Source organism: Amblyraja radiata, chromosome 11 (assembly GCF_010909765.2).
Source record: "Amblyraja radiata isolate CabotCenter1 chromosome 11, sAmbRad1.1.pri, whole genome shotgun sequence".
Taxonomy (NCBI): domain Eukaryota; kingdom Metazoa; phylum Chordata; class Chondrichthyes; order Rajiformes; family Rajidae; genus Amblyraja; species Amblyraja radiata.
The window spans coordinates 825,306-840,490 of NC_045966.1; the positions used below are offsets into that span (position 1 = coordinate 825,306).

The 15,185-nt window shown below is 41.8% G+C and overlaps 1 protein-coding gene across 5 annotated transcripts in view; it reads left to right on the forward strand.

Annotated features, from left to right (window-relative positions):
• Positions 1–303: 303 nt before the first annotated feature.
• Positions 304–15,185, forward strand: part of LOC116978204 (matrin-3-like) — a 36,443-nt gene continuing 21,561 nt past the window's right edge. For 3 of the 5 annotated variants that reach the window (XM_033029174.1, XM_033029179.1, XM_033029178.1), the window contains exons 1-2: positions 304–413; positions 10,582–11,654. In XM_033029174.1, the coding sequence (XP_032885065.1) occupies positions 10,752–11,654 (903 nt within the window). In that variant the 5' untranslated portion in view covers positions 304–413; positions 10,582–10,751. Of the gene's footprint in view, positions 490–10,581; positions 11,655–15,185 lie in introns of all 5 variants that reach the window. The other 2 variants (XM_033029176.1, XM_033029175.1) reach the window with 2 other exon arrangements.

The window sequence follows — 15,185 nt, forward strand, 5'->3', positions numbered from 1 at the left end:
TGACTGCAGGCAACGAAATTCCGTTCAGACCGAAAGTTCTGAATGACAATAAAGGAATCTAATCTAATCTAATCATATGAAACACTGACGATTCGTTTAATTTTCTCTTGTGGAGGGAAGTTATTTACAGTTAAATACTGCAGCAGGATGCACAATAATGATTGGTTTAGTAACTTGCTCACCTTACTGCCAGGACGCGGCGAGCATGCGCAGTAGCCGGCGCGGGGGTTGGGAGCTGGGGCATGCGCAGTAGCCGGCGCGGGGGTGGGGAGCTGGGGCATGCGCAGTAACCGGCGCGGGGGTTGGGGAGCTGGCGCATGCGCCGTGCGGGCGGGCGGACGGACGGACACGCCGCTGCTGGAGGTAAGAGAGCGGGAGGACGGTTGCGAAGTGTGACGGTGACGGACTGAGCGGTAAGGACCGCGGATCGCCGAGCAATCCGCACCGGCGTCGGGGTTAGTTTGGGAGCGGGATTCGTTTCCCAAGCGGGTAGGTGTGTGTTGCATGAATGAGCCGCCATGTCGGCTGAGTGAAGGTCCTTGTGTCGCGGCCACAGTCGGCGCCATTTTGTCCTGAGGAGAGAGGCGGCGGACAGCGGGTGGGCCGGAGCCGGGACCGGGACCAGCCCGGGGCCGAAGCCTGGGCCAGGAACAGGACCAGCCCGGGGCCGAAGCCTGGGCCAGGAACTGGACCAGGACCAGCCCGGGACCAGGACCAGCCCGGGGCCGAAGCCGGGGCCAGGACCAGCCCGGGGCCGAAGCCGGGGCCAGGAACAGGACCAGCCCGGGGCCGAAGCCGGGACCAGCCCGGGACCAGGACCAGTCCAGCACTGGGGGCAGCCGGGGATAGGGGCCGCCGGCAGCCCGGGGCGCGGAGAGATGGCACCCGACCTACAGTGGGCTCTCCGGCTGCAGGTAGGGAGCGTGGTGGGCAGCATAAAGAATGACCATTTCCTGAAAGGAATCCGAACATTATCTTGAGAGAAAACAAAATGGGTGCAGTGTGAAAGGGCAGATAAGAGATGACGCGGGTGAGAATAAACGGATAATGACAAGAATTGAAAGTGTGGGGAGAGCTGATGAAGCTTTTGTTTATCCATCCGAGGGCGCATCACCGGAGCGCATGTCAACTACATTTCACACGTTGTTTAAACTCTAGTTTGCTATAATGCCGTTAGTGATTTGAATGGCTCAATATAATAACGTGGTGACAACTTTGTCTGAAGATTAAGGAACACTACAACAAACTAAGAATCTCTCTCGTGTTTCTCTTTCTTTTAAAATCCCGGTTTAGCCAAAAGAGACTCGCGCTGGTTTTTGCATGGCGTTACAGAGGAACAAATACCATCCAAAGAGCAGATGAAAGGGGACAGGCTTTGGACGTTGGTTTAATCAAAGAGCAGAAAAGTTAATGGATTTTCTTGCAATATTCGCTGGTAGATTTAGAATACAGGGGAGGGATAGAGGGTGAATGTCTGTAGAAAGGGAAAATATATGGATGGATGGATAATACATGGAACAGTACAGTACATACGCAGTTCCTTCATCCCACAATCTCCATGTTGAACTAGATGCCAAGACAAACTCTTATTTGCCTGCACATAATCCACATTCCTCCATTCCTACAAATTGATATGTCTATCCAAAAGTCTCTTAAATGCCACCATCATATCTGCCTCAACCTCTACCCATGCAGCACATTCCAGGCACCCACCACCCACGTGTGTAAAGAACTTGCCCTGTGCATGTACCCTCTCACCTTAAAGCTATGCCCTCTAGTATTTGATTTTTCTACTGTTGGTAAAAGGTTCTGCCTGTTTATCCTTTCTTTGCCTCTCATAATTTTATATACTTCTATTGGGCTTTTCGACAACATCTGGCATTCCAGAGGAAAACAATCCAAGTCTGACCAATCTCTCCCTTTAGCTAATCCCCCCAAATCCATACATCATTCTGGTAAACATGAACAAGAACAGGCCAGGCAGCTCATTGAGTTTGTTCCTTTTGAATGGTATGATGCCTGATTGGGCTGAGATTGCTTAAATGCTTTCTTGCTGTTTGGTAGCCTATCCTTGGTTTGTAAAAGTTTCTGTGGGCCCTACTGAATCCTTTCAAGATCATGAAATCAAGTTGTCTTTCAATTTTCTATATTCCAGGAAATACAAGAAGCTTTTTGATTAACATGTACTGGCAAGGCCAAAGTATTTCTTCATATTTTGCCTTTCAATTAACTGGTTTTTATTTGTTCTGTTGATAGTCAAGTCTTCAGCACTGTAATCTATACCATACCTTCCCTTAATCTCTGTGCTTCTTTCTTCCTTTTAAGACTTGCACATTTTACCCTAATACTCTTGTGGCTTTATATCTAATGTTTTTTTGATAACTTTTTATAGGTGTGCTTTGTGCATCTATGCAAAGACTTACATTTTCTGGTTATAGTTATCGAGGCTACCAATCCATTAATGTTATCATTTTATTTGCCTTGTGTTGTAATGTTCTATGTTAGTGGTCGTATAATTCTTTTTGTACCCCTACTCTTGCAGTTTTTTCACCCTGCACTTTATTATTGCCTCTATCATAATATGCTTATAACCTTACTATTCCTTGTTCATTTCAATGATTGTGTCTGTTGTGAATTTGAATGTGTGGATTACTATTATGTAAATTAATAAATTAATATGTGATTTGTCAAAGGGAAGAGAGTAAACAAATTGGGTTAAATTAATAAAAACTGATAGTGCATGAGAAGAATGAAGGTGCCATAGGGAAAAACATTTGAGCAGAAAGAAATGATTCTACGAAAGAACAGGTTGTTAAAATATGGGGCACCAAAAAAATAATAAAGCTGAGTTTTGAAGTTAAGAAATTAGACAAAGTTGGCCTGAATAGACTTACTGATTAGTATATTGTATGAAACAGCGAGAGATGTATTAGGTGAGGGAAATGTCAAAGATATGAGAGGAGCTGGACAGGGGAAAAAAAAATGTAAAAGTTGTTTTGAAATACTAGAGTGTTTGATTCTTTGTTGCTTAAGGAAAAAATGAGTACTGAACCATGCAAACCAAGGTTTGTACTCGTGGTTCAATATACTTTTTAAATTCATTTTCATAATATGGTCATTTTTATCCTAAAAAGTTGCTGAACAACCTTGAATCATTTCAGTCGTTCGACCAAGGCATTCCCACAATCTTGAGTGGAGTTCAAGGATTTAGAACAAGTGATGATGGAAATGCGATGTATTTCTAAAGCAGGGTGATGCGAGGCCAAAGGAACTTAAAGGTGGTGTTGTTCCTAACACCCTTCCTTGATGTTTAAGAAAGAACTGCAGATGCTGGCACAATCCCACAATGTGGAGCTCTTCTTCCATCGCCTTGCATCCATGCTTTTTTCCAAGGGAAGGAGTCCTCACCACCCAGTGGACCCCTTCTCCCATCTCCAACGGACCCCCTCTTCTTGGACTTCGCCTGACGGCCATCTACCTTCTTTAGGCCGTTTCATTTTAAACCACCGGCGGGACATTAACCGCCTCAACTTTTCCAACCCACTTACTCTAACCTCTCCCCCCATGAACGTACAGCCCTTCGCTCACTCTGCAACAATCCGGACTGGGTAATCAAACCTGCGGACAAGGGAGGTGCCGTGGCAGTCTGGCGCGCTGACCTCTACCGGTTTGAGGTCAGGCGACAATTCTCAGACGCCTCTTCCTACTTAGCCTTGGAACATGACCCGACAGATGAGCACCAGGCCTTAATCTCATGCACCATCACTGACTTCATCACCTCCGGCTCCCAAGCCTCCAACCTAATCTTTCCCCAGCCCCGCACGGCCCGATTTTACCTTCTCCCCAAAATCCACAAACTGAGCTGTCCTGGCAGACCCATTGTTTATGCTTGTTCATGCCACACCAAACTAATTTCCACAAACCTCAATTCCATCCTGTCCCCCATGGTCCTTTCCCTCCCCACCTATGTCCAAGACACTACACACGCTCTTCGTCTCCTTCATGACTTCTGTATTCCAGGCCCCCACTCCCTCATCTTCATTATGGATATCCAGTCACTCTACACCTCCATCTCCCACCAGGAGGGTCTTAAAGCCCTCCTTTTCTTCCTCGACCACAGAACCAACCAATTTCCGTCTACTAATACTTTCCTCCGCCTAGCAGAGCTGATCCTTGCCCTCAACAACTTCTCCTTCGACTTCCCATTTCCTCCAAATCCAAGGCCTAGCTATGGGCACACGCATGGGCCCTAGCTATGCCTGCCTCTTTGTAGGGTACGTCGAACAATCCCTGTTCCAGGTGTACACTGGCCCTATCCCCGAACTCTACCTCAGCTACATTGACGACTATACTGGTGCTACCGCCTGCACACATGCAGAACTCACTGACTTCATCCATTTCACCACTAACTTCCATCCGGCACTCAAATTCACCTGGACCATTTCTGACATATCACTACCATTCCTAGATCACACCATCTCCATCGCCGGCAACAGTCTATTGACCGACATCTACCACAAACCCACAGACTCCCATAGCTATCTTGACTACACTTCTTCCCAACCTGCATCCTGTAAGGACTCTTTCCCCAACTCCCAATTCCTCCGTCTATGCTGCATCTGCGGCCAGGATGAGGTGTTCTGTACTAGGGCATCAGAGATGTCCTCGTACATTAAGGAACGGGATTCCCCTCTTCCATTATAGATGAGGCTCTCACCAGGGTCTCTATATCCCCCAGCTCTGCTCTTATTCCGCCTCTGCCTATTCGTAACAAGGACAGAGTTCCCCCTTGTCTTCGCCTTCCACCCCATCGGCCGTCGCATACAACATATAATCCTCCGACATTTTCGGCTACTCTAACCGGATCCCAGTACTGGCCACATCTTCCCATCTCCCCTTTCTGCTTTCCGCAGAGACCGTTCCCTCTGTAACTTCCTGCTCAATTTGTCCCTTCCCACCCAAACCACCCCCTCCTGGGTACTTTCCCTTGCAACCGCAGGAGATGCAACACTTGTCCCTATACCTCCCCCCTCGACTCCATCCAAGGACCCAATCAGTCTTTCCAGGTGAGGCAGAGGTTAACCTGCATCTCCTCCAACCTCGTCTATTGCATCCGCTGTTCTAGGTGTCAACATCTCTACATCGGCGAGACCAAGCGCAGGCTCAGCGATCGCTTCGCTGAACACCTCCGCTCAGTCCGTGTTAACCAACCTGATCGCCTGGTTGTTCAGCACTTCAACTCCCCCTTCCATTCCCAATGTGACCTTTCTTGGAGGAACAGAACCTCATATTTCACTTGGGTAGTTTACACCCCAGCGGTATGCACATTGGCTTCTCTAATTTTAGATAGCCCTTGCTTTCTCCCCCCTCCCCGTACCTCTTCCCAGTTGTCCCACAAGTCCCACTGTCTCCACCTACTTCCTTTCTTTTTCCCGCCTCCCACGACATTAGTCTGACATTCGTCTCGACCTGAAACGTTGCCCATGCTTTTTCTCCATAGATGCTGCCTCACCCGCTGAGTTTCTCCAGCATTTTTTGTCACCCTTGATGGTTGTGTTAAGGTGATTCAGTGACTTACATTTGTGTAGCTTTAACGTTGCAAATATATACTGCATTGTTCACAATGTTATTATACCCCAAATAAGTGTCAATTCCTACAAGGCCATGTTAGGCCAAGATGGCAAACTTTGTCAAAGATGTAGGTTTTTAATGATCTATTAGTCAAGAAAGATGATGATGTCTGGATGGAGAATTTCAGATTCGGGCTTTAACAGTTAAAGGCAGGCCTATTGATAAAGGAACATATAAGTTTGGGGATGATTGAAATGGTCAAGCGTGACATTGAAAGAGCCAATTGATTAATTTCCATTTTTTCTGTACACTTTCTCCCCCTCCAAATAATTATTCACTGTACACTTTCTCCCCCTCCAAATAATTATTCACCCTGTTTGAAACTAACATTTAGAGCTTCCCCACCCACCTTTGGCATTATGCACATGTTTCAATTTTGTTTGTCTCTGCAATCCTTCCTTCCTGCTGCCCTTTGGCAAATAACTTCAGTCTTTGTCTTCTGAGTACTGAATGACCCCATCACTATTGGAAATTGTCAATCCCAATAAATTTGAATGACTATTACGTTTCTTAAACTTTAATTTTTAATTTTTAAGATCCTTCCTACACATTTCGTCTTAAACTTTTCAAGAGTAACTCCACCTTCTCTAGTAAATTTTCTGTGGTCTGCTGCATTCAGAAGCAAGTAATTAAATGCCTAACTTGAAATGTAGATATACATTTATATAATCTGTAGTGAGGGAAATGGATGTTTGTGATTCATTATTTCTCAATCTGGTTTGGGTATTTTGTTAACTTTATATGATTTAATTTTATTCACCTGTCTTTGATCTGTGGCACGTGCATATTCAATAATCTTTCCAGTTTCTGCATTTTCAATTTATCTGGATTAGACAATTTATTGAGAGTGTGGCAGGAAGGTAGAATCACCCTGATTTCTTGTTATTTATAAAATTATTTTTGTCAATGGCCTTGAATCCAATGTCAACACCAGTAAAAAGTTTCAGTAAAATGTTTTATTGTAGGCAGCTCGATTAATCCTACTTCAACATTATCTTTGTTTAAACTATTGCAGTCCTCATCTATTCAACATGGACACAATGAATCTTTCATCCCTGGATGAGGGAATTGAAGACTTTGTGGGCAAAAACAAAAATAGGTGGAGGGGCATTTAGTGCAGAAGAACTTGGACAGGAAGGGAGAGTGGGCAGAGAAGTGGCAGATGGAATATAGTGTTGTGAGTAATTTTGGCACCATATCTGAGGAAGGATGTGCTGGCTCTGGAAAGGGAGCTTACAAGAATGATCCCAGGAAGGAGTGGGTTAACATATGATGAGCGTTTGACAGCACTGGGCCTGTACTTGCTGGAGTTTAGAAAGATAAAGGGGACCTCATTGAAACTTACCAAATAGTGAAAGGCTTCGATAGAGTGGATGTGGAGAGGATGTTTCCACTAGTAGGAGAATCTAGAACGAGAGGTCACAGCCTCAGAATTAAAGGACGTTCCTTTAGGAAGGAGATGAGGAGGAATTTCTTTAGTCAGAGGGTGGTGAACCTGTGGAATTCTTTGCGCAGAAGGCTGTGGAGGCCATGTCAATGGATATTTTGAAGGCAAATATAGATTCTTGATTAGTACGGATGTCGGGGGTTATGGGGAGAAGTCGCGAGAATGGGGTTGAGGGAGAAATGGGTCAGACCTTAAGTGATAGGAGCAGAATCAGGCCATTCGGTCCATCAGGTCTACTCCGCTGATCTATCTCGCCCTCCCATTGCTATCAGCACTGATTGAATGGCAGCATAGACTTGATGGGCCAAATGGCCTAACTTTGCTCCTATCACTTGTAGACAATAGATGCAGGAGTAGGCCATCCGGCCCTTTGAGCCATTCAATGTGATCATGGCTGATCATCCACAATCAGTACCCCGTTCCTGCCTTCTCCCAATATCCCTTGACTCCGCCATCTTTAAGAGCCCTATCTAACTCTCTCTTGAAAGCATCCAGAGAACCGGCCTCCACCGCCCTCTGAGGCAGAGAATTCCACAAACTCACAACTGTATGAAAAAGTATTTCCTCATCTCTGTTCTATATGGCTTACCCCTTATTCTTAAACTGTGGCCACTGGTTGTGGACTTATGACCCTGGTAAGGTCTTATTTCATCCAAGCTTGTGTTTATATCATTTTTTAATTTCCCTGCTATCTTTAGATATGTGAATGTAAGGACCAATAAAGAATGCCGTTTAGTTTACATTGCAATAACATTTATCCATTACAACATTTATGCCATTAAGACTTTTAACACCTAAAAATGTGCATTCAAATCTGTTGAAATTTAAGATGCTTCCATTCTAGTCACCCATACATAGCGATGTTCTTGATTAAATTTGGAATCAAATAGCAATGCCCTGTTCTGACATTTGGTGCAGAATAAACTTCATGAATTTCAGTATTTTATCCACATTTTAGTTCAGAGGACATATTTTAACCTTGCTTAGGGAATTTATAAAGGAATGTCAATGCCTTGTTTATACATTTTTTAATTACCACCCCGGTTGTTGGAAATTGATTCAGAATGTTTGATTTTAATTATCCATCTGGTAATAGATAGGAATGAGATATTACAAATTTTTAATTTGTCTTGGTTATACCAAAAGTTATAAATTTGGTTAGAAATTTAATCCATTGCTGTTGTGGTCATTTTGGAATATTTCTCTAAAGCAGTTGTTACACTTAATTTTATCAGATTTAGGCTGGTTTTTGGAGTGGTCAGCATTTGCAGCCTTTCATTTATTTTATGAAGATAGAAGATGTCTTTTGCATGTCTGCAGGTATATGTGCAAATGTTCTAATAAAAATGGATAGTTTGCAGGATTGAAAAGGGTTATGCTGAAGAAAAGTTTCTAGTCATTGCTTAGTGGTTTCTAAGAATTGGTGAGCAGGTAACTCTTGCTTTAAATGTGGCTTTTTATAATCAATTATGGGAATACATCTATTTAAGGGAAATATTGTTAATGTTGAAAAGAGATTCTTAAGTGATGGGTTTCTTCTGTGTTGAATCGTGCAATTGCAATATTCCCATTCATCTTGAACACAAAATCAAAATATTGCTTAATTACTAACTAAGTTTAAGAATTATTCGCGGGACAGGCAGCTCTGTGCTTTATGTGAAAAGCATGACTCGGCATTTTTTAGAATACATTTAAATTGTAGCTGAAGATTTCACAGTTCTCTTACAAAATTGTAAATAACTCTCCTGGTTATTTGAAGAAGGGTCTCGACCCGAAACGTCGACTATTCCTTCGCTCCATAGATGCTGCCTCACCAGCTGAGATTCTCCAGCATTTTTGTCTACCTCCTGGTTATTGAAGTTCATTTTATGAATATTATATGGTTTAAAAGCAAGCTAAGAGTTTGCATTTAAAGAATATGCATGTAAGTAATGTTTAAATTCAAAATCACACAATTTTGATATTTTTAACTTCAAAAGATGTGAGAATTCAGCTGTGTATTAAAACACAATGAATCAAGTTCAAAACATGAGAGAGCATACTACTGTTTTTCTTTTGACTTGAGCTAAATTGCAATCTATTTTCAGTCACATGACTGGTACTTGATCAGTGTTTCAATATTGTTTTAGTCGTGCCATGTTGATAGATATTATTCAATATCTGTTTGTTTTCTTGATAATTTGGGAGTACAACTTGTCTTAAACCAAGTAAGTCGTGTGTATAACAGATTCATCATTTATCAAAGCATGTTTGAAACAAAATAGAATTGTTATTCTCTTGATTTCCTGGTTACAGAAGTTCCGGTTCAAACAAATTAATTTTCTGAGTCTTCAATATTTCCTGTCTTTAATCCTTAAAGAAAAGCATTTTTAGTGCCATTGTGTGCCAAAACATCTGAAAATATAGACTTTAATGCTGATATTTCCAACATCTGAAGAATGATATCAAAGACTACATTGTTTCTACAGTTTTGGCATTTGTTGTCAGATCATTGTTTTGGCAACTATTGGAAAAATGTGCACTGGTTGAGTATCATTGCCTTGCCAACTATCTTTTTGGTACTTATGCTGAATGCATGGAGGCTGTATTTGATCTTAATGTTTTCTGTTCATACAGAACCTTTTCAGAGGTAAGATTTTCATTTTGGGTTGATTCTAGGATGGGTAATGTTTCGAATTACATTTCCATAACAAGAATTTTGTGGGGGGGGGGGGGGAAGTGTGGTCTCAAAAACAAAATATACGTCGACGTTGTCTCAATTTTTCCAATCAAAAATTCTTGAGTTGGATGCGCAGCATTTATATTTCAGCACTTGCAGCTATTCCTTACTGGCTGATTGCTATTTTAAGACCTGTTGGCTTTATTCCTTTAAAGTGTATCCCTTGAATTCTCTGTACACTTTTTTTGTTACCAGTTGATTCAGTTTGTTGACTACTGGCAACGGGTCCAAGAGATGTGTCCTTGCAAGCTGAGGCATTAAATCATTTAAAATGATTTACTTTATCAAAGTAAAATGAGTGCTATGGCACACAGCCTCTTTTTCAGTGGCGTTCAACACATCTACTCCATATGTTACTTCCCATTCTGGGGATAGTTACAATATCTTAAAATTTTACATGAAATGTTTTTCTGAAATGTTACAGTGATTTTATTAGCATTCTCAAAATGGCTGAGATTTCCTATAAACTTAGGTTGGAAAAATCCTGTTCACTTGAAAGGGTTTGACGGCCAGTTGCCATCTTGATGGTACTGGCCATGTTTTCGTACTGACATGCCTTTTGAGATACTTACCATTTCCCGTTAAGAGGTTGTATAGAATACAAAAATTTTCCCGCTGCATTCGATTTTGCATGCAACTGTGAAATGTTGCATTCGATCTTGTTGTGTAAACTGTCTTTCTACAGACCAGTTTTGGACTTCTGACTTTGAAGATGGATCCAGTCATATGGTCCTTTTCAAGGCCTTGAGATTCTTGAGCTAACATTTTTGTTTTAACTTTTCAGCCTGGCAAAGTTCTCTGGGGAATCTGTGCCATTGTCGCATCAACCAACTATTAGACGAAGTTAGATAGTGAAAGAACTTTCTGCAGAGCCAGCAAAGGCTATCTACTAACCAAAGAAGAATTATTTTATGGTGCTCTTGCCAGTTTTGAATTAGACTCTCTTGTGCCAGAATGTCATTGGATGGAGCCCAACAGGATCATGGCCGTGGCATGAAGAAAGACACTCATAATATTGGATTCTTTCCTGCAGACCAGTCTGCAAATCCCCATGCACATCTTGGGAGAATGAGCCAGGGTGCACGAATGGGTGGCTATATGAATTTTGGACGGGGCCAGGCAGTGGGCCTACAAGGCTTGGGACAAGGACAACAAAATATAATGTTTTCAGGTGGTGGGCCTTCTCGATCCAGCGGCAGTTTGCCTTCTTTGTTTGACGTAGGCAGTCGTAATCAAACCTCACTTGCTGCTCAGAAACGGATTGATGCAGACAGGGCCAGTAATATTTTAGCTACCTTTGGCCTTTCATCCAGGGATTTGGATGAACTGAGCCGCTATCCTGAGGAAAAACTTACTCCCGATTCCTTGCCGGACATTCTTATGCAGCTCAAAAGAAAAAGGAATGACGATGGAGCATCTTTGAATTACGGCAGAGGTGACAGTTCTCCTCGGGAAGATCGTTCCTTCAGAGCCTCCCGCAGTGACTGGGAGGAAGAAAGGTGTTTTCGGAATACTTTTGAAGGTCGTGAACCTGATGCTGATTCAGTGGTCAATTATGACCATGGTTCTTCTCGAGAGTCGAGTTTTAGATATTATGACAGGAAGGACTATGAGCCTGAACGATTAAGAGGTGATGACTTTCGCAGGGATGATATGCGCTTGTCTGACCCAATGTATAAATATGATTCTGATTATGGAAAAATGGGGCCTTCTCCTTCCCGTGGCCAAGAAAGATCCCTTTTTGAAAGAAAACGAGGATCTCCTTCACTGAGCAACATAAACGATTACCATGGTTTCTTGCCAGCAATGTTCCCTCACTTGTGTTCGCTGTGTGATGTAACTGTTCATTCTGTGAAGGTGAGTGACCTCTAATTTAAAAATTGCTTTATAAAGTATAAGGAACAGCTCTTATTGACTTGTGGAAACCTCATTTGGGTCTTAATTTGTTCCAGACATTCTTTGGAACGTCTTAGCAACATGAAATTTCCACACAGAATCTTTTCATTATTGTCATTATACTGACAACCAATTAAGATCATTGAGAAGCAGTTATCATTAAAGTATGCATCTCAAATTCATGAACAGATTGCCAATGGAAATGACAAAATTTATAGAATACTCTGTGAAATCAAAGGGGTGTACAGTACGTAACCCATTGTTTTTTCAGTTTAAAAAAGGTTGATCTCTAAAGAAAATTATACATATCGCCTTGACAGCAGTTGTCATGAAGCTACTTGGCCTTCAGTCTCAGATTTTTCCTTTTTTGTGTTCTTACAACACCATGTGGCACACTTTACTACATGCAAAATGGCTATTCCAAAGACCATGGTCAAGAGTGGTGTATATTTCACACCTCGATACAAAGCTGGTATATTTCTACATATCATGCAAAGAAAGTAAATGGAAAATCCTAAGCTAATATATGTCTTACCCTTATTAAATAAAAGAGAAATCTGAAATATTTATTGTGTAAATGGAAAGCTAACAAAGATTGCAGATGCTTGCAAAGAATTAAAATGGTAGGACAAGCAGCAGGGAGAGGGATGGGAGTTAACATTTCAGATTGTTGACCTCCCATCAGAACTCTTAACTTTTAAAAAACTTTCAGTTAGCACTGGTATTTTGCAGTCCAATAACTTGTTCCTTAGCGATTGTAAAATATTATTTCTAATATTTGTTAAGAATCTGTTGATGTGACTTGAGTTAACTTTGGCTTTGTGGCTCATAGCTTGTTTTTTGCAAAAATGTACATGAAAAGTAGTAGTGATTAGTACAGTACTGTGTACATATTTGATTTTGTTGTATAAAGTATTTAGTCCACTGAACAAAGTCACTGCATTTGTTTTGAAGGGCATGGTCTCTCAATTTATCGAGTAATGCCATTTATTGTGTGTAAATGAATCCGTACGGAATTGAATAGATGTATATAGTTACGATTTTTCAGTTTTCAAAGCACTTTTCCTCAAGGGGATGTTTAAATGCTGCTTTATTTGGCGATCTAGGCAACTTCATGTAGTCATATTACAGTCATATAGAGATTCTCAAGTTATTTAGCTTGCTTATATTAATATAAATGTCTAATAGCTCATGATAACTTAGGGCTTTGCTCTAATTAAGGTAATTCAGAGGCCATGGAAGCATCTCATTAAGTGACTTTCGTGTGACACGGGTGCCATTTATGCCAATGCTTTCCATTTTATTACCTGTGGGTAGTTTTTGCACGTTTATCAGCACAGTGACCACTTTCTGCACAGATCAAGGGTTTTGTTTAAAAGTTAAGAGTTCCAATTGCTTTCTTTCCCCAATCTGTCTGGATTGGAAAAGATTTAACATTGCAGTACTAATAAGCAAATTAATGCCATAGCTAATGACAATTGACTTTTTGGTAATGCCGTATCTACTGATCAGATCGCTTTATTCCAGCACTTCACTTGAGAAGCTTCCAGTACTGTGCTCAGAAGACTTTGGATCAAGCTGTTTGGTTAACAGACAAGTTTTTATTTCTGAACTTGACAAACACAAGGTTTGGCTACACAATGTTTCCTTTCTTCCTCCATTTAGATCATGGGTGCCTCAGTCTGAAGAAGGGTCTTGACCCGAAACATCACCCATTCCTTCCATCCAAAGATGCAGACTGTCCTGCTGAGTTACTTGAGCATTTGTCTATCCTAGAACATGGGTGAAGTTTGGATAGGAATAAACAATCTAAATTATTTTGGTTAATTATAATTGACAAAGAAATTGAGGATGTAACTAGTAGAGTGGATAAGGGAGAACCAATGGATGTGTTATATCTGGACTTTCAGAAGGCTTTCGACAAGGTCCCACATAAGAGATTAGTATGCAAACTTAAAGCACATGGTATTGGGGGTTCAGTATTGATGTGGATAGAGAACTGGCTGGCAGACAGGAAGCAAAGAATAGGAGTAAACGGGTCCTTTTCAGAATGGCAGGCAGTAACTAGTGGGGTACCGCAAGGCTCAGTGCTGGGACCCCAGCTATTTACAATATATATTAATGATCTGGATGAGGGAATTGAATGCAACATCTCCAAGTTTGCGGATGACACGAAGCTGGGGGGCAGTGTTAGCTGTGAGGAGGATGCTAGGAGGCTGCAAGGTGACTTGGATAGGTTGGGTAGTGGGCAAATGCATGGCAGATGCAGTATAATGTGGATAAATGTGAGGTTATCCACTTTGCTGGCAAAAACAGGAAAGTAGACTATTATCTGAATGGCGGCCGATTAGGAAAAGGGGAGATGCAACGAGACCTGGGTGTCATGGTACACCTGTCATTGAAAGTAGGCATGCAGGTGCAGCAGGCAGTGAAGAAAGCAAATGGTATGTTAGCATTCATAGCAAAAGGATTTGAGTATAAGAGCAGGGAGGTTCTACTGCAGTTGTACAGGGTCTTGGTGAGACCACACCTGGAGTATTGCGTACAGTTTTGGTCTCCTAATCTGAGGAAAGACATTCTTGCCATAGAGGGAGTACAGAGAAGGTTCACCAGACTGATTCCTGGGATGGCAGGACTTTCATATGAAGAAAGACTGGATAGACTCGGCTTGTACACGCTAGAATTTAGAAGATTGAGGGGGGATCTTATAGAAACTTACAAAATTCTTAAGGGGTTGGACAGGCTAGATGCAGGAAGATTATTCCCGATGTTGGGGAAGTCCAGAACTAGGGGTCACAGTTTAAGGATAAGAGAAGTCTTTTAGGACCGAGATGAGAAAATCATTTTTTACACAGAGAGTGGTGAATCTGTGGAATTCTCTGCCACAGAAGGTAGTTGAGGCCAGTTCATTGGCTATATTTAAGAGGGAGTTAGATGTGGCCCTTGTGGCTAAAGGGATCAGTGGGTATGGAGAGAAGGCAGGGATGGGATACTGAGTTGGATGATCAGCCATGATCATATTGAATGGCGGTGGTGCAGGCTCGAAGGGCCGAATGGCCTACTCCTGCACCTATTTTCTATGTTTCTATTGGTCTTTTCACATGACATATTTGACTGTTGAAAAGCAACAATGCAAATTATTATAATTTTAAAAAATGTTTGCATTTTTTTTTTCAACAAGGGCATTCAATATTTTCATCAGTTTGACTCGTCATTAACTTCATTGTGGCAGTCCTATCTCCCAAGTTAGAGGTTGTTTGTTGAAAACTGGGGAACATAATCTAGATTCTTAGTACCATTACCACTGAGTGGAGTAAAATTCTCATAAGCTACCAGCTGTTGCCAACAACATTTTGAAGAAAACTGGTGGACTAACATAGTAATCAATATTTTATCATAGTAGTTTCAGGATTTGTTTGCGAATTTGCCACTGTAGTTATAACAATGAATGATCAGCAACAGTAATTCATTGTGGAGTATATTGCAGTGTTT